The sequence below is a fragment of the Argentina silus genome (assembly GCF_951799395.1).
Source record: "Argentina silus genome assembly, chromosome: 5".
Lineage (NCBI taxonomy): Eukaryota > Metazoa > Chordata > Actinopteri > Argentiniformes > Argentinidae > Argentina > Argentina silus.
This window is the reverse complement of record NC_139659.1, coordinates 6,586,779-6,612,939: the sequence shown is the minus strand read 5'-3', so window position 1 is coordinate 6,612,939 and position 26,161 is coordinate 6,586,779. Positions and strand designations below refer to the sequence as shown.

The window sequence follows — 26,161 nt, the reverse complement described above, 5'->3', positions numbered from 1 at the left end:
TCTCTCTCTCTCTCTCTCTCTCTCTCTCTCTCTCTCTCTATATCTCTCTCTCTCTCTCTCTCTCTCTCTCTCTCTCTCTCTCTCTCTCTCTCTCTCTCTCTCTGTTGTTCTCTCCCTGTGTCAACAGAGAGGAGAGACTGAATAGGCTAAAGATGGCTTTTGATGTTTGGTGTTTGGATATGTAAACACCACTGTGTGTCTCTGTGTGTGTCAGTATGTGTGGCTGGCATTAAGTGTGTGCACCTCCTGGGCTTGCTTGTACCGTAACTGAATGACCATAACCATTCATCCTGCTCCTTACTCTATTTGAAGAAGAGGGTAGAAGGATGACAGTATGTGACAGTATGTGTGTGTCCTCATGATTGTGTGTTCATGTGTGTGTGTCTCTGTCTTTAGGCTGCGTCTGGTGCTCTAAGCAGCCTTGGCCATGTGTATACATCAATAGCTGACTACCCTAACGCGCTGGCCAGCCATAAGCAGTGTGTGCTCCTAGCGCGACAGACCCAGTGCCAGCTCTCAGAGGCTCGCCAACTGGGCAACATGGGCGCTGTCTACACCGCCCTCGGAGACTTCACTAACGCTGTCCAGTGCCATGAACAACACCTGGACATTGCCAAGGTACTGTATTAAGACCAGCACTAGTAGGAAATACCACAAGGTCGTTTGATGTTTCATACGTATGTGTGACATGATACATAACTTTAATTGTCTATAAAACCTCAAAATCCGAACAATACTCACTCTTTTTTTATTGTTCTTAATCTGTCTTGTATTGTGTTGTGTCTTTTTTGATTGTCATGTATTTTGAAATGTTCTGGGCTAAACTGTGATTGGATTTGCAGACTCTGGAGAATCGTCGGGAGGAGGCGCGGGCGTACAGTAACCTGGGCAGTGCCTACCACTCTCGGCGGGACTTTGACAAGGCAGTGTCGTACCACACGCGGGTGCTGGAGCTGGCGCAGGACCTGGGCGAGAGGGCCATAGAGATGAGGGCGTACGCAGGCCTGGGGCACGCTGCCCGCTGTATGCAGGTACGGTCATCGGACTACCACTTAGGTTCCAGTAGAGTGGCATCTGGTTTTACTGTGGTGGAAGTGGAAGCGTACAGTAAGTGCCTGTATTTCCCCAGGACCTGGAGAGGGCAGGCCAGCACCACCAACACCAGCTAGGCATCGCTGAGGAGCTGCAGGACAGGGCGGCACAGGGACGGGCATCCTCCAACCTGGGTAAGGGGGTTAAGGTCATACTAGGGGATGTAGCTGTACCTTGTAGTGGCCCTGTAGCAGATGAATAAAGGATGGAGGGAGAGAGGGAGTGAGAGAGGGAATTGTAGTGACAGCATTAAGTACAGTGTTATGTATTTAACACTGTCCTTTTGAATGAAATAGTCCGTGCTTGTCAAATATACTGTGATAAATGCCTTATAAAAGCACTGTGCACATACCACATACAGTATGTAATTGACTGATTGATTGACCAATGGAAATACAGGAGACATTGAGACTAACACCCTCCCTCATTGCTGTCAGATCCTGCCCAGATCCTCTTGCTGACATATGAGCTCCTCCCAGTAGACCTGTAGGCTTCCCCTGACAACCATTGACCACCCTGTCACTCCACTGTCTCCACAGTTAGTCAATAGCCTGATTAAGACCCTGGTGCTGGACCTGACCAGCTCAATGCTGCTTCGATCAGACCAGCAGCGCAGACACACAGACCCCATGTCACAGGAGGGTGTGGCCATCATCTGACCTGAATGTCATTTATGATAATGAACACATAAGAAGAAAGATGATCAAAACACACCTTCTTTGCTATACAGTTATAGTAGCTGTGTGTACGGTACAATGGGATATGCCTCCAACTGTTGAGATGATAGTCCCCACCTCTCTGCCGCCCGGCCTCCATCTAAAGGCTGTTGGCTGTAGTAGGGTCTCTATCGGGATCCTCCCCTCCCCACACCTCCTCCAGCCTCTCTCTTATTTTACCACTCAGGTGTGATATAGGAGCTGTGTTAGGGCCTCTCACATGACCACAGTAGTGCCTCTCTGTCCAATCAACACTCATCTTTTATTAATAAGGGGCTTGGTTTCTGCGGCCACAGTGATATCTGAGACCTACTGAACCTGACCCCTACTGCTTAGTGGACAGTTGCCTACAGTACCTGTACTGTGTGTGTGTGTGTGTGTGTGTGTGTGTGTGTGTGTGTGTGTGTGTGTGTGTGTGTGTGTGTGTGTGTGTGTGTGTGTGTGTGTGTGTGTGTGTGTGTGTGTGTGTGTGTGTGTGTGTGTGTGTGTGTGTGTGTGTGTGTGGTGGACATGCATGTATATTGTATGCAGCATGTGATGTACTAGACTGCTGACCTGGACACCATTAAGAGTGTTATATTTAAATATCTCTTACTTCCTATGTCTTTAATATTATTTTTAAATTTAGTTATTGGCATTTTAGTCATTCAGCAGACGCTCTTATGCAGACAATAAGTACATTCGTCTAAAGTAAGTGAATCAACTATATATCACAGTCATCGCGAGTAAGACCGTCTCTATTCCCCCCTCTCTGAGAACTGGGTAAGAGGACACAGGGGAGGGTGTGGTCCCCTTTTGGAACAGCTTGTAATTGGCAACTGGCTGTATGTCTGGAAATGTTTGGCATTTTATTAGCATTTATTAACATTGGAGCCCATTATCTGTGCGCTGTAGCTCGGCAAGGGTTGTAAACATGCACATTTGTAAACAAGTCATCCATTTCTTTTATGTTTCCTCAAAAAGCTCATTATCACTCATACACATGCACAAGCACACACACACACACACACACACACACACACACACACACACACACACACACACACACACACACACACATAAGCATGATCTGTGACTGATTGTTGTGGGAATGGTTGTCAGTATCACAAATGAGCTGGATTCACTGGTTCTTATTTGTCTTATAGACTCTCTGAATGCTCACTCTCTGAATACAGTATCTGAAGTCTCCTCTCCTCTCCTCTCCTCTCCTCTCCTCTCCTCTCCTCTCCTCTCCTCTCCTCTTTCAATTCCATGTTAGAGATGCTACAGTTCTTCAGATAGGTCGTTAGTGTGATGACCTGCTGACAAATTCAGCTGAAGAGGAAACCAGTGATCATCAATCAAACCAGTCTCCCAGTTAAGGGAGGTTTTGGGGAGCGCTAACATTTAGCTAATATGTTTAAGTCTCTGATGAGCCAAGCATGAAACAAACCTCATCAATTCAAGCTATCAGAAAGGGCTATGTCCCAGAATCGGACTGCTATGTCCATAAATACCTCAAGTAGGGCATTGGCTTAAGAAATCCAGTGGAACTCCTTAGTGGTTTGTGATTGTGCCATTTAAAGCTTAATTACCAGTACTCCTACTGTACAGTATAAGAAGGCAGGATGAGACTGCTCTCCCCGTAGTCAGGGGACTTCTTCATGTGTCTGATGGCTTGCCCAAACACCTAGTTTACCCAGTAATGATACACACACTCCAATCCCAGTGAGGAGAATAGGGACAGCGGCTCTCTCTCTAAGCTCCCAGTGCTGCCTCAGCCGAATACACTGAAATCAGATCTCTCAACTCATTTTACACACTCCTGGTAATCCTCTCCACTCTCTGCTCACTATCTCACTGCCATGCTGGGGAATACCAAGCTCACCCCATCAACTTACCTGCCCCCTGTCACCCACCGAGAGGTGAATGTGTGTGTGTGTGTGTGTGTGTGTGTGTGTGTGTGTGTGCACCTTTCGAGGGGATGATGGACTCCTGGGGGCTGGTTTAACCCCAAGGGGGATGCTGTGTGTGTGTGTGTGTAGAGGGAGTTAGTAACTTATTCCCGCCGACTCTGCAGGCTGTTCTGTAATCCTCTTAGACCAGCACCCTGATGGAGGAGGTCTTACTTTCCTATCAGTGACCTCCATTCCACATACACACACACACACACACACACACACACACACACACACACACACACACACACACACACACACACACACACACACTGGTCCATCTCATGGCCACAAACATAATTGTAGAAAGTGAAAATCATCATTTTTCTCCTGCCACTAAGAATGCAGTGTTTAATGTGTTAAATATAAGCAACTCATCATTATACGATACCAATCCTAACATGCTTTGCTTTCTGTTAGTATACAAGAGAAATGTTGATACATCCCTAAAACATAGTTTATGGTTTTGATTTGATTAATTGCTATTTAGTAATAATTCCAGTGTTTTTTGGGAGTATTTTTAGTACACCAGCTGCAAACCCTTGACCTGGTTCCACTCATCTAACCTCTCCAAGCCCTCGGTGTGTAGACCAGAACAGATAGTATGTCAGTGGGTCATGGGCACAGGGTTCATATTTCACACTCACTGAATCGGACTAGAGACACACACGCATTCACACACACACACACACATACACACACACACACACACACACACACACACACACACACACACACACACACACACACACTGACTCAGACAGACATGAGAACCATGTGTAACCATGTCCATCTGCTGTCTCGACACCCCCTACATCTCTACATGTGCTCTTCCACTCCTCTCTCTCTCCCCTCCCCTCTCTCCCCTCCTCTCTCTCCCCTCCCCTCTCTCCCCTCCTCTCTCTCCCCTCCTCTCTCTCCCCCCTGGTTACCAGTCCTTCATATGTCTAGGTCTAACCATTATTTGCAGGTCTCCTTTCCAAACACAATGTCCCTGATTACCTATGGTTCTTTTTTTTTAGAAAGCCACTGTTTAAATAGGAGATTGTGGCTCTGAGGCACTGTGATGAATACACACTGGTGGCCCTGCTACTAATTGGTCCATCTCTGTGTGGCTAATCTTTCCTTGGCCGTCACTCACTGGCTGATGGAGGGCAGATGGGTGTCACAGCAACCAGACTGAAATCCCCCCCCCCCCCCATCTGACAGAGTGAAGGACACGAGCGATGTCCTGGCCACGTCCCAACACTTACCAAGTCGCCTACGGCTCGTCTCCTTTCCTTACAGCTTCCCTCAACTTTCGTCTCGTCTCAACTTTCCTTGGCTCTCCACCTCCATATGTTAGGGACCACAGTTTGGTCAACAACTATTTCACCCCATCGTCGCCACGCCAACCCCTCTCCCAGCACGCTCCGTTTTCCACTCGTCCCAGCAGTTTGCATGCTTAGCGACCGTCGCTCTAGTTTTAAGAAGGGGAGGAAGTGATTAGGGCACCCGGTTTTTTTTTAAGTGTGTGTGTGTGTGTGAGTGTGTGTTTGTGTATGATAATGTGTGTGTGACTGTCAGAGTGCGTTGGATGTGGCAGCCACAAACGTGTGGTTGGAGTTTAATGTCCCTCTCCGCTCGTTGCCCACAAAACCAGTTTCCATCACAAGTATTCATTAGCCCTTCCCACCAGTCCCCGCTGTCTCTCTCTATGTCTATGCCTATGTCTCTGTTTCTGTCTCTCTCTCTCTCTCTCTCTCTCTCTTTCTCTCAGCCCCTTCTAATCCCTGTTTCCATCCTATCCACACCCCCACCTCTCTCACCCCTTTCCTCTCTTCCCTCTCTCCCCCCTTCTCTCTCACTTGGCTCAGTAAACTGGGTTGTGGAGAAGGGAGGAGGGGAATTGAGTGTTATGATGCTGCTGAACATTTCACAGAAAAGACCAGAGGCAACAGTTAGGGACCCAAAACTTTGCCAGCACTTCTCCCTGGACAGTCAAGAAGAGAGATGGTGCGTTTGTGACTCTCTGCGTCTTGGAGTCTGAAGCTGGGGGACTTTATTATTAGACTTGTCGACTTTTTCTACACGACCTCTTTAATTATTCAGCTCTCAGAGCTCTTATTGGGTTCTGGGAGGCTCTGAGATGCTGCTGTGTATCCTGGCATCCCAACTGTGTGTGTGTGTGTGTGTGTATGTGTATGTGTATGTGTGTGTGTGTGTGTGTGTGTGTGTGTGTGTGTGTGTGTGTGTGTGTGTGTGTGTGTGTGTGTGTGTGTGTGTGTGCGCGTGTGTGTGTGTGTGTGTGTGTGTGTGTGTGTTTGTTTAATCTTCTGCCTAGGTCTCTGTTCAATTGGCTCTCTGTTAAGAATGAGTTATGTTTCACTCTTGTTCTGAGTTCAGAAGCTGTGATAACGGAGAGCACAGCTCAGCTTGGGTCTTTGTCGAGGCTACGATCTTCATCCTGGCCTTTATTAGATGGATCCATGTTGCCTGTATCGCTGCAGTACTGTGTATATCAGAATGTGGCAGTAATAGTAATAGAGACACGACAGCTTAACATCTATCCTCTTTACTACTGTTTTTATTTTTTTTATGTTTCCATTTGATACACCGTCATTTGATGTATACTGTATGATAGATATCAGAGATATATACATGTAGATATGATTTAAGAATTTAAATGTGTATGCGGTCCTCCCTGTTTACTTTCTGATGTGCACATATGTTTGGCTCACAGCGGTGGTCTCCAACATGAGTCCTGGTGGGCTGCTGTGTGTTCATAACATATCTGATTCATCTTCCCCTTCTCCCCCCGCCTCCCCTTTCTCCTACCCCCCTCCCTGCCCCTCTGTCAGGCATCATCCACCAGATGAAGGGGGAGTATGAGACAGCATTGAAGCTCCATAAGTCCCACCTGTCTGTAGCTCAGGAGTTGAGTGACTATGCTGCCCAGGGGAGGGCTTATGGCAACATGGGCAATGCCTACAACGCTCTGGGCCTTTACGACCAGGCAGTACGATACCACAGACAAGAACTACAGATCTCACTGGAGGTGAGGCTACACACACACACACACACACACACACATGCGCACAAACACTTTGAAGTGCTCTAATGATACCTTCCTTGGCAGGTGAACGACCGTCCATCCCAGGCCTCCACTCATGGTAACCTGGCTGTAGCCTACCAGGCTCTGGGCGCCCACGACCGGGCTCTCCAGCACTACCTACACCACCTAACCATCGCACGCGAGCTGAGAGACACTCAGAGCGAGGCTAGAGCCCTAGGTAACTTGGGGTAGAGGAGGGATGGAGGGATGGAGAAGAGCGATAGAGGGGTGGATAGAGGCTCGGAGGACAAGAGGGAGGAAGGGAAGAATGGAATGAGTGATGGGGTGCAGTTCTACTTGCGCAGTCATATCATCATCCCTTTGTTTGTTCAGGTAACCTGGGTAACTTCCACTGCTGCAGGGGAGAGTACCCCCAGGCCCTGCCGTACTACCAGCAGTACCTCACACTGGCTCCAGAACTCCAGGACATGGAGGGGGAGGGCAAGGTCTGCCACAACCTGGGATACGCACACTACTGCCTGGGACAGTACCGTGATGCAGTCAGGTAACACACTACACACTACACACTTTTTTTAAAAATAATAATAACATCTATGTTTTAAGAACATTTCATAATGAATTTCGATTGACTTCCTAAATTGACTGAATAAAAAGCAACTGACCACAACCCTGTCACTGTATACCCAGGTATTATGAACAGGACCTGGCCCTGGCTAAGGACCTCCATGACAAGCTGGCCCAGGCTAAAGCCTACTGTAACCTGGGCCTGGCCTACAAAGCCCTGGGGGAATACACTAAGGCTGAAGAGTGTCAGAGATACCTGCTCTCCCTGGCCCAAGCTCTCGATAACACACAGGTAATGTCCCAAGGGTGTGTGTGTGTGTGTGTGTGTGTGTGTGTGTGTGTGTGTGTGTGTGTGTGTGTGTACACGTGGTGGAGACAGTAACTCTGTGTGTGTGTGTGTGTGTGTGTGTGTGTGTGTGTGTGTGTGTGTGTGTGTGTGTGTGTGTGCGTGTGTTTCTGTGACCAGGCGGTGTTCCGGGCCCTGGGGAACCTGGGGGATGTGTGTGTGTGCCGGGGGGATGTTGCGGGGGCAGTGAGGTTCTACCAGCAGCAGCTGACCCTCGCCCAGAAGGTCAAAGTTCAGAAGATGGAGGCTGACGCCTATTCAGCACTAGGATCTGCCCACAGGTAAGGTCCCTGAGTGACTGTAGCTCATCCACTTAGCTATACTAGGCTGGCTCCTCACATGCTCCTCACATGCGCATTAAAAATTACATTATTTATTTTTTTATATGTTTTTCGGGCATTTCTGCTTTATTGGGATAGAGACAGTAGAGATTGACAGGAAGGATGGGTGAGAGAGAGGAGGGATGACATGCAAGATATGTCGAGGGTCGGAATCGAACCAGGAACCTTGCGATTATGTGATATGCGCATTAGTGTGCTACGCCACTAAGAGCCCCCAATTTACCTCTCACTTTGTCCCTATTCTTTCCTCCTCCTCTCTTCCCCCTCCCCTTCTCTCTCTCCCCCTCTCCCGCCTCTCCTTCCAGACTCCTCCGTCAGTTGGACTCAGCCCTGTCCTTCCACACCCAGGAGCTTTCCCTCCGCAGAGAGCTGTGTGACCAGCAGGGGGAGTGTCGTGCCCTGGGGCACCTGGCTGCCGTCCACATGGCCCTGGGTGACTACCCCACGGCCTTCCAGTGCTACCAGAGCCAGCTGGGCCTGGCCCAGGGCCTGAGGGACGCCCGCCTTGAGGCCCAGGTCCACGGCAACATGGGCATCACCAAGATGAACATGGGTGTGTTCGAGGAGGCTATCGGCTACTTTGAGCAGCAGTTGGCCACGCTGCAGCAGCTGAGTGGGACTGAGAGTGTGCTGGACAGAGGGAGAGCCTATGGGAACCTAGCGGATTGTTACAATTCTCTAGGAGACTACGAGGAGGCTATTCAGTACTGTGAGAAGTACCTGACTGTGGCACAGAGTCTCAATCATGTACAGGACCAGGAGAGGGCTTATAGAGGACTGGGCAACGCACACAGGTAGGGATACACATATTAACATGTTGTCGTCGTCATCATCCCTCTCTCACTCTCTCCCTCTTTAATAACACACAGACATACACACATACAGACACACACGCACACACATACAGACACACACGCACACACACAGACACACACGCATACACACACACACACACACACACGTACGCACGCACACACACACACACACACACACACACACACACAGACACACACACGCACACACCCTTTCCTCCCGAACTGTATAGACACAGAAATATGATGAATGTGGTGGAGCCCAATGTCCCACATGGTGTGTGTGTGTGTGTGTGTGTGTGTGTGTGTGTGTGTGTGTGTGTGTGTGTGTGTGGAGATAGGTTGTCTGCCAGCAAAATCTCATCCAAACTGCCTCATTCATCAACCCCACCCCCCTCTTCACCCTTGTCCCCCCCCCCCCCCCCCCCCCCCCCCCCCCACACACACACACACAGTCCAAATATAATGTTAATTACGTTGTTAGCCAAGACAGAGTGCACTCAAGGCTCACATGTTCATCAAACATACACACACAAACACACTCACTCACACACACACACACACACACAAATTTCCTTTTAGAACCACCTGACACACACACACACAACGCATTCCTCTCTTGCTCTCTCCTTCTCTCTCTGGAGAGGAGAGTGACTTGAAGCCCACCTAATTAAGGTAGAGATTAAGGGATATTTGTTTCATCGACAGTGATAAAAGGCAGTAGACAGGTCCCTTTCATGCAAAGCTATGTCTGCATAATGTTCACTGACAGAACAACAAGGTGTGATGATGAGTTTCCTCTATCCGTCTGTAATAGCCAGTCTCTCTGCTGTTGATCCCTGGAGTGTGAATGAGAGAATAATGAAGGAAGAAGACTCATGGAATTACACTGATAAAAGAGACGGCTGAACGTAGCCTTTGTCAACGCTGCTTGCTGCCTGTGTCTCCCCAGGGATATGTAAACGTGTTGTGGTCACACAGCAAACCCAAAATGTCCTGTTATTATTTGCAAATCGGTTTTCTTGTTTGCTGTTTAAATTGCCTGCATAAGCCTCTGTGGAAAACAAGATACCTTTGATGTTTTAAGAGGCAGTGTTTTTATTTGAAGTTGAGTAGATACCGTATATAGAATTTGAGCGAACAGCTTGTATACTGAATGCAATCGTGGGAACAGTTCCAACATTTAGCCTCACCCCCTGTGTTTCCTCTCCTCTTCTTTCCTCCCCTTCCTTCCTCTCCTCCCCATCCCTTCCTCCCCTCCCCTCCTCTCCTGTTCTCAGGTCTCTGGGCAGTCTCCAGCAGGCGTTGGTGTGTTTTGAGAAGCGGCTGGTGGTAGCCCATGAGCTGGGTGGTGAGGGAGGGGGTAAGGCCCAGGCTTATGGGGAGCTGGGTGCCCTACACAGCCAGCTCGGCAACTACGAACAGGCCCTGTCCTGCCTGGAGCACCAGCTCAACATTGCATGCACTGCAGGGGTAAGACCTTTACCTTGAGAGAGAGGGATGCTTATATACTGTTTAGATGCTTCCAGAATGTTAATGCAGTTTCAAATACTCCTGTGCATTTCAACCACTCCTGTGCATTTCAACCACTCCTGTGCCTCCCAGGACAGACCACTAGAGGGAGAGGCAAGTGGTGCACTGGGAGGAGTCTATCAGCTGATGGGAGAGAACGAGACAGCGCTACAGGTTGGTGCTACAGTAACTCAATAGTAATCATTATCAGTTTTAGTTTAATACCATTCCCTTTTTTTAAGTCTGTGTTCTTGTCTTGTACAGCATCGAGTCTTTCTAATTGTAGAATTGTAAACGGCATCAAAGATAATAAAGTTCTTTACTGTATCTGTCCATTAATCTATTTATCCATCCACCCATCCATCTGCTATTCACCAATACATCTACCCATTCATCGGTCCATCCATCCATCCATCCATCCATCCATCCATCCATCCATCCAACCATCCATCCATTCATCCATCCATCCATCCATCCATCCATCCATCCATCCATCCATCCATCCATCCATCCATCCATCTCTGTACAGTGGCACCAGAGAGCACTAGAGATTGCTGAGCAGACTGGAAGTGGGAGGTGCCAGGGGCGGGCCTATGGTAACCTGGGATTGACCTATGAGGCGCTGGGGAACTATGAGCGGGCGGTGGTGTGTCAGGAGCAGCACCTGAGCGTCGCAGCGCAGACTAATGACCTCGCAGCCAAAACACAGGCCTACGGGAGCCTAGGGAGGACACACCACGCACTGCAAAACTACGCACAGGCTGTGATGTACCTGCAGGAAGGTGAGAATTCTCTTACGTGTGTGTTGGTTGCTTGTGTGTCAGTGCCTCCGTGTGCGTTATAACCTGCTTATTTATGAATAATAATAATAACCATTGACTCAAGTAAATAGCTACACCACGTACATTATAATGCTTGTTGTTTATGATCAGAAATTACAGGTCGTCATGATAAATGAACATGAACATTTATTACTATTAATTGGTACATAAGCAGACACATAATGACAATAATTAAAGGTAACCCTAAATGGCCAGACATTCAAATAAAGTGATACCCTATTCTGTTTTTATTTGTAAAGCCACAAACCCTATTTTGATGTTTCCATCTGCGGGTAATATTCTCATTTAAAGTTTCAGTTTGTTTAGACTGCAGTGCAACATCAGTGTCATCATCAGTCTCTAAGGTTGGGAAACTGCATATTTAATGTTTATGCAAATTGAGAGAGCTTGTTTAGTTTGTTTGTTTCTTTAGGCTTTGCAGTATGCTTCATTTAGCCTGTAAAACATGGCCATGGTTTGTCACTTCAATCACTGATCCTCTGGATTTTAATAATCTTTGACACAGCGCTTATGTGAGGTTAGAAGTGGAAGAATATGGGTTCATGTGGCTCCAATTAACATCTCTGACTGATGGAGGAAAACGGAGATGTGGAACAAAGTCAGACTGGAAGAATAAGCTTCAGTTGAACTGCCAACATTGAAAGAATGAACAGATGATGTTTGAATAGTTTTATCCCAGACTAAGACTTTAATGAGAACTAAATACACCCTGCTCTGACTGCAACTCCCCACAGGTGGGATGACATACAGGAGAGGAGACAGAGAGAGAGAGAGACAGAGAGACAGAGAGACAGAGAGAGAGAGAGAGAGAGAGAGAGAGAGAGAGAGAGATGACTTTGAATTGAATTGAGAGGAGAGAGTGATGCAGAGGTATATAAATAGGTGAAGAGACAGGAGACAGAAAAGAGAAAAGAGAGGAGAGATACAGTGCCGGTTTATTTCTTACATATTCTTATGATATATTCTTGTCACTGAGAGAGATAGAGGTATCTCTGTGAACCAGACAGCTCATACCTGTGTGTGCCTATTCTCTTTGACTGTGTGTGAGTCACCCCTCCTCTCTGTCTATTGCAGGTTTGCGTCTGGCAGAGCAGTTGGGTCGGAGAGAGGACGAGGCTAAGATACGTCACCGACTCGGCCTTTCTCTGTGGGCTAGTGGAAACCTAGAGGAGGCACAGCACCAGGTGTGTGTGTGTGTGTGTGTGTGTGTGTGTGTGTGTGTGTGTGTGTGTGTGTGTGTGTGTGTGTGTGTGTGTGTGTGTGTGTGTGTGTGTGTGTGTGTGTGTGTGTGTATGTGTGTGTGTTACTGGGGCAGGGGCTAAGCCTATGGCTAAGACAGATGCTGAGGCCAGGGGATTTGCTGCTGTAGAGATGTTTGAGTGACAGTTCCAAGGCTCACCATCCAAATCACGAACCCCCCGCCCCCCCCCTCGCTTCCAAAACAAAACCAATTTCTCCAGCCACAGACCAAGCCTGACCCAATCCCATCTACAACTGATTACAACTCCAAACGCACAGGCGATGGGACAAATGCTATCCAAACATTTTACACACACGCACATGCACATGCACACGCATAGGCACACACACACACACACACACACACACACACACACACACACTCACTCACTCTAACAGAGGGGGAGGGTGTGTGTACTGAGACTACGTGGGGGTTGTTGGATGTGTGCTGACGGCTGAGATGGTCTGGGATGACAGCTCTGAATCAATTAGAGGCGAGTGGAGGAGAGGGCTTGTTTAGTGCAGCATGCCTGCCTACTCGTCACACACACACACACACACACACACACACACACACACACACACACACACACTGTCTGCCTCTCCAGCCATCACTGATGAAGCCATCGAAGAACCTGTCTGGGCTGACAATCATTCTGATAGTCACACAGAGGGCTATATTTTAACAGCGTAAAAAAACACTTTTAGCACAAAGGCGGTTACTGGCGAGGGGCTCCGGTGATGGCTCTGGGGGGTGTTTGAAATATAAGTGCTATTTTCAAGGCCAGAATTTTTCAGCGTTTTCAGATTGTCATGAACACGCCTCTATTACAGCTACTCCACCCACCTGAGTGCAGGTGAGACATGATGTCACCAGTTACACAAATTGCCATCACTCCTGTGTTTGGACTTGAGTCCTTTTTGGACCGGCTAAAAATAGAGCCCAGAGACACAGCCACACACATGTGAATGCACACAGAAACGTATAACAAACTCTTAACAAACACACTATGAGTCTCTTCATGTTGCTTGTGAGGGGGGTGCACGACATGTCCTGCATTAGTTTAGATGCAGACAAAAAATAATCACCCGTGTAAATCTTTAAACGCGAAACATGTCAGTGGTCTCATGTTGGGGGGTTGTCTGTACCTCTATCTCTGGTGTTCAGGGTTAGGGTTAGGGTTAACATGTCAGTGGTCTCATGTTGGGGGCTTATCTGTACCTCTATCTCTGGTATTTAAAAGAGAAGAGAAAGGGTGAGGGATTGCAAACACAGCAGCAGACCTGCCTGTCTTTCTATAGGTTTGTCTTGTGAGATGCTGCCACCTGCTGACAGAGTTTATAGCAGCCATTTTTCTTATTTGTAAGCTCTTGTACCCCAATACTTAGTTTAAATACCAATCCTTCCTTCCTTCCTTCAGACCTTCCTTGTGTTCTTTGAAGTAATAATCACTCTTACATGATCATTGTATAAGACCCCTTGTATTACAATGACTGTGATCCATATATATACCCCCGTATATATACCCCGTATATATATATACATATATATGTAGGCAGAAAGTTAAACGTACCATGGTTGTTATCATATACTGTATTGTGATGAGTGTTTGATGTAGGTGTGTATTCTCTCCTCTGTCATCCAGTTGTACCGAGCATCTGCGTTGTTTGAGACGATTCGTCACGAGGCCCAGCACAGCACAGACTACAAGCTGTCTCTGTTTGATCTGCAAACCGGCTCAAACCAGGCTCTCCAGAGAGTCCTCGTCAGCCTAGGTACTCACACGGTCCTCACCTCCTCTTTCATCTCTCACCTGCTGAGTTTTATCACTGTCGTGGAAATTCTACTGACTATTATCGAAAGGTGCTATGAGTTGCTAAGCTCACAAGAATTATCCACTGAGGGTACAGCGTGTGATGAAGCAAAGTCTCCCCTGTTTATTAGGAGCCCTTAGAGAAGCGAGATGCACAGCAATACAATTCTCAGTTCTGAGGGGTTATTTCCCCATCACACTGTCTTATACTAATACAGCAATAAGGAAGAAAGGATGTTATAATTTCTCATTGGTCTATTAACACGAACACATTTACATCTATGAAACTGTGGCCCAGACTTGTGGTTTTCCTGTTTTGCAAGTAAGAAGCTACAGCCCTCTTGCATTCTTTGAAACGAGAATGCTCGTAATACATTGAGACATGTGCAGAACACGTGAATAGAACAAGTACATTGAACACAAATGATTATCGTCAAACTTTTTTCCTCACATCACTTTCTCTGTTCACCTATACTCGCCTTTCTTTAACGCTTCTTTCTTTTTTTTTGTTCTTTCTGTTCTTTCTTTTTAGGATTTATATTTTATTCAAAGATGTTGAATAAAACACTCGCTGTGTTCAGGTAATCACTCGTTCTGTTGATCGTTCTGTTAATCTCTCTCTGTCTCCCTCAGGCCACCATGACGAGGCATTGGCGGTAGCTGAGCGGGGCCGTACCCGAGCGTTTGCTGACCTCCTGGTGGAGAGGCAAACTGGAGGTCAGCAAGCGGCGAACTCTGACCCTTACACCACCGTAGAGCACATACTGGATACAGTCAACGGACAGAGGGCACTGGTGCTGTACTACTCTCTGGCAGCAGGGTATCTGTACAGCTGGCTGCTGGCCCCGGGGACAGGTACACGCACACACACGCACACACGCACGCATGCACATGCACACACACACACCGCACACACACACACACACAAACAGCAGGGTATCTGTACAGCTGGCTGCTAGCCACGGGGACAGGTACACACACACACACACACACACACACACACACACACGCACATGCGCATGCACACACACACACACATACATATTTTTTAATAGCAGATTTCTCACCCTCTCTGTCCCCTGAAGCTCAATGTCTGTTGCCTGCTGTTTCAATCTTGTGGCTGTAAAAAGCTCTACATTAATGATGAGCAACAGCTCCACCTGCCTACACACACATAGACATCCCCCACACACACATCTACCTTCCCTATCTTGCCCCTTTGCATCAACAAATTCACTCACAAACATATGCATATCACCTGCCATCTCTCTCTCTCTCTCTCTCTCTCTCTCTCTCTCTCTCTCTCTCTCTCTCTCTCTCTCTCTTGTTCTCTCTCACTTACACACACACACAGAGACACACAGAGACACACACACACACACACACACTCCTCTAACTCAGCCCTGTGTCCCTGTTCTCCTTGTCTCCAGGTATTGTGAAGTTCCATGAGGTGTACCTCGGAGAGGGCGGAATGGAGGCCTCTGAGCTCCAGGAGGGTGGAGCTGGACCTCAGGGAGGAGGAGTTAGTGGAGGTTCCCTGTCTCTGGAGCAGCACATCTCCAACACCAGGGAGGCTCTGGGAGTGGACAGCTACTACAGCAGGTAGCGCTGTTACTGTGGCTGCTGTATTAGTCTGATCCCACTCTGCTTTATTAAAATGATTGTTGAGTGCACTCGGCTGCCAGGCTAAGGGTGTGTACCGTAGGTGTGTGTGTGTGTGTGTGTGTGTGTGTGTGTGTGTGTGTGTGTGTGTGTGTGTGTGTGAGAGAGAGAGAGAGAGCAAGAGAGAGAGAGAGAGAGAGAAAGAGAGGAGGGGGGGTTTGGTGAGCTCTCTTTATCTCTTGTCTGGGTGCAATAGGCAAACCTTGGACAGTCCATTCATTTTACAGATATAGAGGGGGAGGGAGAAAGCTAAATCAAGAAGAGAATCCACATCCATCCATCCACGTGACGAGAGATCCCTTTTCACAATTCTCAGTAATTCATCTTTTCCTCGACTCCTCCATCTATCCACTCCTCTCCACCTTTCCTGTCCTCCCCTGTTTGTCTCTAACCTCCCCTCATCTCCCCGGCAGCTTCATCTTTCACGGGACAGGGCCAGAGGGCTACTTTGTAATCGACCGCCATGTGTTGTGTCAGCAAATGTTTCCCCACACAGACCATTCCTGACTCTCACTGAAAACCACTGCAGTGGTATTGCCCTAGCCAGCAGAGCGTGTGTGTGTGTGTGTGTGTGTGTGTGTGTGTGTGTGTGTGTGTGTGTGTGTGTGTGTGTGTCGGCAGTGGAGTGCCATAGGTCACAGTTCTAATGTATGAGATGAAAAAAAGAGTAATTGTACAGTATATCTGCATATATGCAGAATTGGAATGCACTAATGTATTGAGTCAAAAGTGTTGAACCCTGTGTGTATGGCTATGCAGCAGGGAGTTCTAAAACTGTATTTCTCAGCATATCTTCGGAAAAATTTGAAATGTGCAGGTCAGGTGTTTCATAAAATGCAGTGATGTGTGTAATCGGGGCGTTAAGAGACGTTGACTCTTCAAATGTTGAATCTGTAAGAGTAATCATGTTTACTGTGTGTCTGCATGTTAGTGCTAATCTCTATTGACGAGGGGCTCAGTCAAATCCAACTTTATTTAAAGTGTGTTTCACACAGGTGTCTCAACACACTTTACAAAACCATATCATGGCAACATGACAACAATATAAAAAAATATCAACAAAAATATTCCTCTGTTTGTTGATATTCCTCTGTTTGTCATCGTCCGTCCGTCTGTCTGTCCGCCCCCCCCCCCCCCATCCCCCCCCCCCCCCCCTTCAGGGTGTGTTCCAGCAGTGAGACAGAGAGTGAGGCAGGAGATCTGTTAGAGCAGCAGTTTGAAGAGCTCAACACCAAACTCACCTCAGCTACAGACCCCACTGGCTACCTACGCATGGTGTCCAGAAATAACCTCTTCAACAGGTACACACACACACACACACACACACACACACACACACACACACACACACACACACACACACACACACACACACACACACACTGGCTACCTACACATGGTGTCCAGAAATAACCTTTTCAACAGGTACACACACACACACACACACACACACACACACACACACACACACACACACACACACACACACACACACACACACACACACATACACACACACACACACACACTGCCTGGCTGATGTAATAACCTCTGTGTGTGTGTTTTTCTGTAGAAGCTGTCAGAGTATGACGAGCCTCTTCAGTGCCACAGTGTCTCCAGTGAGAGAGAGTGGCTCCTCTTCTCTGTCACGTCGACCCAGCAACCTCAATAAACCTCCCTTACGGGCCCTCTATGACCTTCTCATAGCACCTATGGAGGGGGTAAGGCTCTATTTTTTTTATTAGTAAGTATTAGGAGTGACTCTTATATCTAATGTACTGAAACAATTTAACAACCTATCACCCCCCCCCCCCCCCCCGTCTTTCTATTCTCCACCCACCCCTCCTCCCTCACTCCCTTACTCTCTAAACCTCCCCCACCCCTCCTCTCTCCTTTTCCCTCTCCCTCCATCTCTCCATAGGGTCTGATGCACAGTAGTGGGCCAGTTGGGAGACATAGACAGCTGGTGTTGGTGTTGGAGGGAGAGTTATACCTGATCCCCTTCGCTCTGCTGAAAGGCAGCTCATCTAATGAATACCTGTATGAGAGATTCAGCCTCATCTCTGTCCCCTCCTTAGGGAGCCTGGAGGCCTCAGTCAAGGTGGGTACACACAAAACACACACCCTGTGCATACACTGTACAAATGTGTGTATACACTAGTTGATTATTGATTAACGCCCCCTCTACTTCTCTTCTCTCTGTCTCCCCCATGTCTGCCGTTGTCTTGCTGCACCCCTCATCTCGTCCCACAGCCCCACCCACGACGTGGTGGTCCCCTACTCTGCTCTGGCGGAGGCTCCATGGCTGCAGTGGTGGGGGCCCCTCGTCTGCCCCCCAGTGTGATGGACCGCTGGTTGTGGGGGCCACTACCCTCTGCCCAAGATGAAGCCCTCCGGCTGGGGGAGCAGCTGGGCTGTCACCCCCTCACTGGAGCTTCTGCCACCAAGGACCGTGTGCTGGCAGCCCTGGCCCAGGCAGAGTGTGTTCACTTTGCCACACATATCTCCTGGAAGCTGGCTGCCCTGGTTCTCTCCCCCAGCCAAGACCACTCAGGGGGGGAAGGCCCAGGGGGCAGGCCCAAGGAGGGTGCTATATGTGTGGGTACAGTTTCAGGCGAGAACGGGGATCGGGATGGAAAGGTCAAGGCTTCATTTGGGAAGAGTCACAGCAGCCCAGAGAGACTGAGGGGGCAGGAGGAAGGAAGCGAGGACGGAGAAAGTATGTGTGACGTGGAGAGTGTGTGTGACAGCCCACCGCTACAGGAGTTTCTGCTTACCGCTGCAGATATACTTGACCTAAAACTGCCTGTCAAACTGGTAGTCCTGGGGTGAGTCTTAAACACACATACACACATTTGGTAATGTAGTTATTTGCATACAGCCATATCTCACACACCTCAGACATGACCTGTTACATGTGCTTAAAACAGAACATTGTAACATTTGAATTTAAATAGGATAACTGAATAGAAAACAGAATGTTAACCCAAGCCACGTCACTGAGCTCTGTAGTGAGGGGAGGCTGACCCGGCCCTGTCCCCTCTGTCAGGTCCTACCAGGAGTGTTGCAGCAGGGTGACAGCTGACGGTGTGGTAGGTCTGACCCGGGCCTTCCTGGCAGCTGGGGTACAATGTGTGTGTGTGTCGCTGTGGCCCGTTCCCATGGCAGCCTCCAAGGTGTTCACACACACCTTCTATACAGCCCTCCTCAATGGGACGAAAGCCAGCGCTGCTCTCACAGAGGCCATGAAGACACTGCAGAGCAGTCAGCAGTTCTCACACCCCTCCAACTGGGCTGGTGAGTGCATACACACACTGTTAGGAATTCTGGGGTTCAGGTGTGATGTGCGGAGTGAAAAGATGAGATCAGACCACCAGAGTGTTTCAATAATTGAATATAATGTGCGAAGTAGGAAGGATCTCTGAGGAGCCAAGGGCCGGGCCTGTAATTGATCTGACACCTTCAATACTTCATCATGTCACTTTTTAATCAACCTAAATCACTATTCCAATCAACATACACACACACACACACACACACACACACACACACACACACACACACACACACACACATACACACACACACACACACACACACACACAGTACACACACAAACACTCAAACACACACATATTATACATATACTACACACACACACACACAAAATCTCTTGCTTGGGAAAAACCTGAAGTGTTTGTCAGATCTGACCCTCCTCTCTCCTTCCCTCCTATTTGGTGCTCTCATCTCATACAGGCTACATGCTGATTGGTACTGATGTGAAGCTGAACAGCCCCATGTCTCTGATTGGCCAGGCCCTGGCAGAGATCTTGCAGTACCCAGACAGGGCCCGAGACGCTCTGAGGGTTCTATTGCACTTGGTAAGAGACTACCCCACCTCATCTACCCCACAGCTCACAACAGGAGGAGCCTCAGTGCAGTTCCTCAACTCTCTCTAAGTCTCATTATTCTGTCCCCTCTCTCTCTATCTTTCTTTCCTTTTCTTGCTCATCCCCATTTTCCCATATCGTTCACCCCCCCCCCCCCCCAACCTCTCTCCTCCCCCCTGCCCCCAGGTTGAGAAGTCTCTGCAGCGTATCCAGAGTGGTCAGTGTAACTCCATGTACACCTCGCAGCAGAGCGTTGAGAAAAAGGTGTGTCTATAGTATCTGTCTGTCTGTCTGTCTGTCTATCTGTCTGTCTGTCTGTCTGTCTGTCTGTCTATCTATCTACATATCTGAGTACAATGTGATGATGAATGATTCCTCTCATAAATCAGGTTGGCGGTGTGCCAGGGTGGCAGGCCCTCCTCTCAGCAGTGGGTTTCCGGTTGGACTGTTCCGGAACCGGCACCGGCCTCACTGCTGCAGTCTTCTTCCCCACGGCGGACCCTGGGGACAGACTTCAGCAGTGCAGCGCCACCCTGCAGTCTCTGCTCGGTAACCAATACACCGACGATCGATCCAATTAGACAGTTCATGTGCAAATCAATCCCGAAAATCTATCTACGGTATCCATCCCATCCGTATTTTATGTCTATTTCTACATGTAGTAGCCGGGGGGTTGATTTGGCATTATGCTGTAGGGTGGTTGGTTATAAGTGACTTGACTTTATCTCTTTGGCTTCCAGGTTTGCCCGCTCCAGCTCTCCAGGCCCTTTGCAAACTGGTGACTGCTTCAGAGACTGGAGAACAGCTCATCAACAAGGTAGGCTATGTAACGCAGACCTAGCACATGCAAGACAAATGCAAATACAAATGCACAACAACACACATGCTTACACACATGCACCGCACTCACACACATTAACGATGCACACCATACATCACACACATGAGCTGACACTGGTTCATCTGCATGCTGTATGCTCTGGTTTGGTGTGCTACGTGACATCATAAACTAGGCACTGGTTGTGCTTCTCATATGGCCAGTGGCCCCTGCATGTTTGAGTGTGCTGTCTGTTGCATTAAAAACAAGCCTGTTTGTCAGTCTGCCCTCTAATGGCCAACTCTTCACTAAAACCCTCTCTCCCTCTCTTTCTCCTACCCACCACTTGAAGGCTGTTAAAAATATGGTGGGAATGGTAAGTTTTAGCTGACTGGGCTCAAAAACCAAAGGAATCATATTTCACTACAGCAGAGGTGGAATTGCCTTTTCTTTTTTGTAATGTATGTTGTTCATTGGGTTGAAACATTTATTGAGTTCCAAACATTCTCATGGAACTTTCTCCCTCTCTCTTTTCTACCCCCCCCCCCTCACACACTCTCACTCTCCAGCTCCACCAGGTATTGGTGCAGTTACAGTCAGGTGACAAGGAGCAGGACTTCTCATTGGCGCCTATCCAAGTGTCAATCAGTGTTCAGCTCTGGAGGCTCCCAGGCTGCCATGAGTTCCTGGCTGCTCTGGGTGAGTCATCCATTGAACAATAACATATTTCATTATTTTGTTCAGTTGCTGACTTCAACTCCAGAGAAGGCCAGCCACAAAGTCCCCAGGGACATTCCAATACACAAAATTGTGATTGAAGTTCGAAACCTTCTCTTTCACCCCCTTATTTAGAGTTTTCTGTCGAGTAGTTTACTCTTGGTTCACTTCCCTTAACACAACTGTCACTCAAGTTGCATAGGCTTGTTGGACTGTGAACAATGAAAGGTAACGTCCCATGGTAATTAAGATTGTAGTGCTGATACGATTTGGTTTTCTTCTGTGTAATTTGTTTGTCACGTTGTGTTTAATTGTCTGCTGTAAAATACTAGATAACTCTGCCCTTTGCCATCTGCTTACTGCCTCATTGCACATTTCATTGGATCTCAAAGTATAATGACATGATTAGAATAATTCATGATAATGAATAGCATTTATGTAGAGTTTACATTGTATTGTAATGTGTGTGCATGTGCGTGCGTGTGTGTGTGTGTGTGTGTGTGTGTGTGTGTGTGTGTGTGTGTGTGTGTGTGTGTGTGTACCCATACCTCCAAATCACTGTGAGAGAACAAGCTCACTGTTACATTCCAAGAACTTGTTTGAGTGCAGGACTGGGTAGGACTATTTTGAGTTGCCTATGCTAGCTTGCAACATTGACGAAAATGGAAGAAAACCTGAAGGAAAAACAGAATTCTGTTATTTATTTATTTTAGCTCCACCCAAGCAAGATTTGATCGGTTTGACGTTTGGCAAGGCGTCGCTCATTTCAAATGGGTTTCCAGTATAGCTATTTTCTGCAACAGATTTCCTCAGGGTTTTCAAACTAGGAAAGCCTGGTATCAACAAGGTTAATACTGTGCATACATACAGTAATATGAACTGCTCTCTCTCTCTCTCTCTCTCTCAATCTCTCTCTGTCTGTCTGTCTGCTTCTCTCTCTCTCAGGGTTTGACCTGTGTGAAGTGGGTCAGGAGGAGGTAGTGTTGAAGACTGGGAAGCAGGCGAGCAGACGCACCATGCACTTTGCCCTGCAGTCTCTTCTGGCGCTCTTTGGTGAGACCGACACAGAGTTCTGTTTCAAAGCCAAGTCTCTCAGTGATGTACTGTACATACATTAATGTTTGCTCTCAAGAACATCTTCTCGTCTTTCCCTGTAGGCTTTATTGCACAGCCTTCTATCTCTCCATCTCACCTGTTCATCTTCCCATCTCTCCCCTCAGACTCTACAGAGCTTCCCAAACGCCTCAGCCTGGACAGCTCTTCCTCCCTGGAGTCCCTATCCTCCTCCCAGTCCGTCTCCCACCCCCACTCCTTGCCTTTGACCCTGGGCTGTTACGCACCACAGCCTCCCTTCTCCCCCCCGCTCTGCCCCGACAGCCTCTCCTCCGACGCCATCTCTGTCTACAGCCTTAGTTCCCTTGCCTCCTCGCTCAGCTTCCTGTCCCGTCCCGAGCCGGCAGGAAGTGACGTCATCAGCCTGCGCTCGCGGCAGCAGGAGCTGGAGCGACATCGCGGGGGGGCAGGGCTCTTTGCCTCACACCGACACACTGGGGGCGTGTCAAGAAGTCGATTGACCCATCACGGAGGGGGAGGAGGAACAGGAGGAGAGGGGGAGGAAGAGGAGTATGAGGGATTCTCCATCATCAGTAGTGAGCCACTAGGAGGAGGAGGAAGGGAATGTGACACCCTGCCCCTGCCTGGGGGACACAGACACCACAGAGGAGGTGTTGGGAGGGGGGGGGCAGGGGGAAGAGGGTACCCCATTTCTGTATCCTCCAAGGGTAGTGTCAGTACCCCAACCTCCCCAATAAAAGCCCCCCCATTGCCTCTGGCAGTTCCCGCCAGCCCAAAGCTCAAGCCAGAATGGTAAGTTGTGAGTTGTTTTAGCTGACTCAAATACAGGGGCTGTGTCTTACTCCAGGGTGTTGTTCTCTCCCTTTGCACTTTGTGGAAACTAGGAGGAGAAAAGGGAATGAAGGCAGCAGGGAAGGAACAACTTTCTGACATTAATTTAAATGCAGAGTTAAAATGCAGATTAAAATGCAGCTAGGAAGTCATTTTTCTATGATTGACTTTATAGTAAGTACAACAAAATGGATCTGAAAAATCTCTTTTCTCCTCTTTCCTTTCCTCCCTTCTAGCTCGTCCCCTCAGAAAGTAGGGAAAGGGAAGGTGAGCAGTTCAGAGTCAGACCAGTCCAGTACTGAGACAGACAGCACTGTCAAATCCCAGGAGGAGAAGGGTCCATTGGACCCCCAAGAACTGGCCCAGAAGATTCTTGAGGAGACCCAGGGCCACATGCGGGCTGTAGAGAGCCTGCAGAGGGGGAGCGGACTGGTGAAGACAGGGGTGGGGATTGAGGGGGTAGGGGAGGATGGGGCAAGAGGATCCTCTACTTCTACGCCCACAACCCCGACTCTGACCCCTACTGGAGGGAGGTTGGGCTTCCGTTCCTCTGAGACCAGTGCTTTTAGCAGACCCAGTAGTAGAGCAAGCCTAAAGGCCCGGTCCTCGCCCCTCTCCCTCTCCGCACCCCTCTCACCTCTCTCCCCCTCTCTTTCTGCTCCCCTCTCAACCCGGCCCAAACCCCCTTCGCGCTCCTCATCATTACAAAAGATCAGCTCAGGCTACAACAGCCCAGCTCCCTCCTCCCCCTCTCCCTCCCTCTCTATCTTCTTCCGAGAGGGGAACACTCACCCCCCTCCCTTCCCATCCCCCACCCTACCCTCAGACTCCCACATTCAGGCCCAGCTCAAACTCAAATACCCCAGCTCCCCTTACAGCCCCCATATCTCTCACTCCCGCTCCCCTAGTAACCTCTCAGTGTCTCCCAGCTCGGGCAACCCTTCCCCAGCCCTCTCCTACTCTTCCACAGGATCCACATCAGCCCGGTCCAGTCCAGCTGACACCCCAGATCGGGATCGGTTAAAGCGAGCTGCCCTGGATGATAAAGTCCAGGCCATCCACAACCTAAAGACCTTTTGGGCCAATGCCACTCAGAAACAGGAGATCCCTGGCCCGGTCAGAGTGCTCAGAGGTGGGGGGAAGAAGATGAGTACAGTTCAAAGAGATGTCCTGGGTCTCTTGAACCTCTCACCAAGACATGAGTCCGTGAGCCAGGACCTGGAACAAGCCCAGGGTCAGAGCCTTGGTAACCCACCCAACGGACACAGAAAGCTGGATCCTAAACAAGTGGCTCCCTCTTCCCCTAATACTACCACCAACTCCAGGGGAAGCAGTCCTGGAGCCCAACCACACCCACTCAGACTGCCCTCTGGGAACGGGTACAAGTTCCTCTCACCAGGACGGTTCTTCCCTTCCTCTAAATGCTGAGAGGGTTTGCATGGAGATCTGTCCTCACTTTTGGAGAACCGGTGTCCACTATTTTATTACAATAGCTGGTCTATGAAAGGGACTAGCCATTTGCCAGCAAAGTGCAGAAGCAAGACCTGCTGGTGACAAGGAAAACAAAAGTTCCAATAGGCAACGCAACATAGAAAGTGTGTAATGTCAACACATGACATGTGCTGCCATGGCGCATTTACTGTTAACGAGGGTGTGACACTTTGTGATGATTGTGCTTTCCCATGGAGACAACAGAAAGGATGGAGTGAGGCTGACTGGACTTTATCTCCCTACAGTTTATAACTGACAGGAGAGCATGTAGTCCCAATGCCTCCACCTACACTGTAAAGACAGTATAAAGACTCAGACTCAGAGCCTGTTACAATAACTGAAAATACCCAGATGGTGTTTCTACCTAAAACTCTCACTGGTTGTGTAAATTAAGACAACACGGTTGAATTGGATTTCTTGAATTTTGATTTATTTTTAATATAATTATTGTTCATTGTTATTATCAAGAACTGTAACTGTTATTATGATTATTTAGTTTTGTAAATTAAATCCAGTGTTTTGCAATCAGTATTACATGTTTCTTTTTATATTATGAAGCAATCCATGGATGAAATAAAAAAACAAAAACATTTTGATATTCTTATTGAAATGCTGAAAAGGCCAGACTTATATGTGAATTGCTTGTCAGTATGAAAGCATGGGATCTCTTGCTCTTCAATGTTTCACTGTCTTTTTAACACATAACTTTTGCACCAGTGGACTCTCATAAAGTATAAAGACATATCTCAATTAATTTCTCAGTAAAATGGTTTCAATAAAAATGTTTGCTCTCTTGATTTTGTCTCATTGTAATCTTAATTATGAGGGAGACATACTACTTGGATTTTACTCCTGCATTCTTGCTTACAACGTCATCCTATGAATGAGTTCAGGGCAGTATTCTGATCTAAACAATAATGTATTTAATGAATTTAACATAAACAGGGAACCAGGGGGAAATAACAATTTGTAGAATAACAAATGATCTCATTAATTGACAAAAGAAGCTTGTGGAAGCTTTTCCACAAAAATATGAATGAACAAAATAAATCCTGCATGGTAAATGGTTTTATCCTATCCTTCTGCAGTAGATCATTGACTGATGACTGAGATGATCAAATGTTTATCAATTTATGATGCACTAGTAAAAAAAAACAGTAGGTGTTTAACTTTAAAAAGAAAATCACTATGGAAATGTTGGCCATTATCCCATGCCCATGGGTGTGAAAATTGTGAGGAGCAATGCTGAGGTAATTAAGGAAAACCTGATTCTCTGTTTGATAAATTCTGATTGTTAGGCTACTCAATAAATAGGTATTTGGAATTGCTCATGAATTGGTCCGGAGAAGTGACCATACCTCCTCAGTCTCCAATCCTCATAGTTTCCATTGATGACTATACTACACTAT

General features: G+C 47.9%; 1 protein-coding gene across 1 annotated transcript in view; it reads left to right on the top strand.

Moving 5' to 3' along the window:
• The window catches only part of ttc28 (tetratricopeptide repeat domain 28), a gene marked incomplete at its 5' end in the record, with an annotated part of 79,980 nt that extends 54,464 nt beyond the window's left edge, over positions 1–25,516 (top strand). Inside the window, 30 exons of the mRNA XM_083670052.1 lie at positions 397–618; positions 843–1,031; positions 1,130–1,226; positions 6,586–6,782; positions 6,864–7,017; positions 7,173–7,344; positions 7,488–7,656; positions 7,831–7,991; positions 8,357–8,845; positions 10,144–10,336; positions 10,469–10,549; positions 10,905–11,157; positions 12,292–12,401; positions 14,103–14,232; positions 14,904–15,125; positions 15,701–15,872; positions 17,093–17,233; positions 17,506–17,653; positions 17,854–18,033; positions 18,186–18,760; positions 18,982–19,229; positions 19,689–19,813; positions 20,009–20,086; positions 20,212–20,371; positions 20,563–20,639; positions 20,992–21,015; positions 21,209–21,338; positions 22,302–22,409; positions 22,577–23,222; positions 23,498–25,516. Of these exons, the coding sequence (XP_083526178.1) occupies positions 397–618; positions 843–1,031; positions 1,130–1,226; positions 6,586–6,782; positions 6,864–7,017; positions 7,173–7,344; positions 7,488–7,656; positions 7,831–7,991; positions 8,357–8,845; positions 10,144–10,336; positions 10,469–10,549; positions 10,905–11,157; positions 12,292–12,401; positions 14,103–14,232; positions 14,904–15,125; positions 15,701–15,872; positions 17,093–17,233; positions 17,506–17,653; positions 17,854–18,033; positions 18,186–18,760; positions 18,982–19,229; positions 19,689–19,813; positions 20,009–20,086; positions 20,212–20,371; positions 20,563–20,639; positions 20,992–21,015; positions 21,209–21,338; positions 22,302–22,409; positions 22,577–23,222; positions 23,498–24,689 (6,843 nt within the window). The 3' untranslated portion in view covers positions 24,690–25,516. The remainder of the gene's footprint in view (positions 1–396; positions 619–842; positions 1,032–1,129; positions 1,227–6,585; positions 6,783–6,863; positions 7,018–7,172; positions 7,345–7,487; positions 7,657–7,830; positions 7,992–8,356; positions 8,846–10,143; positions 10,337–10,468; positions 10,550–10,904; positions 11,158–12,291; positions 12,402–14,102; positions 14,233–14,903; positions 15,126–15,700; positions 15,873–17,092; positions 17,234–17,505; positions 17,654–17,853; positions 18,034–18,185; positions 18,761–18,981; positions 19,230–19,688; positions 19,814–20,008; positions 20,087–20,211; positions 20,372–20,562; positions 20,640–20,991; positions 21,016–21,208; positions 21,339–22,301; positions 22,410–22,576; positions 23,223–23,497) is intronic.
• Between the last annotated feature and the right edge of the window lie 645 nt (positions 25,517–26,161).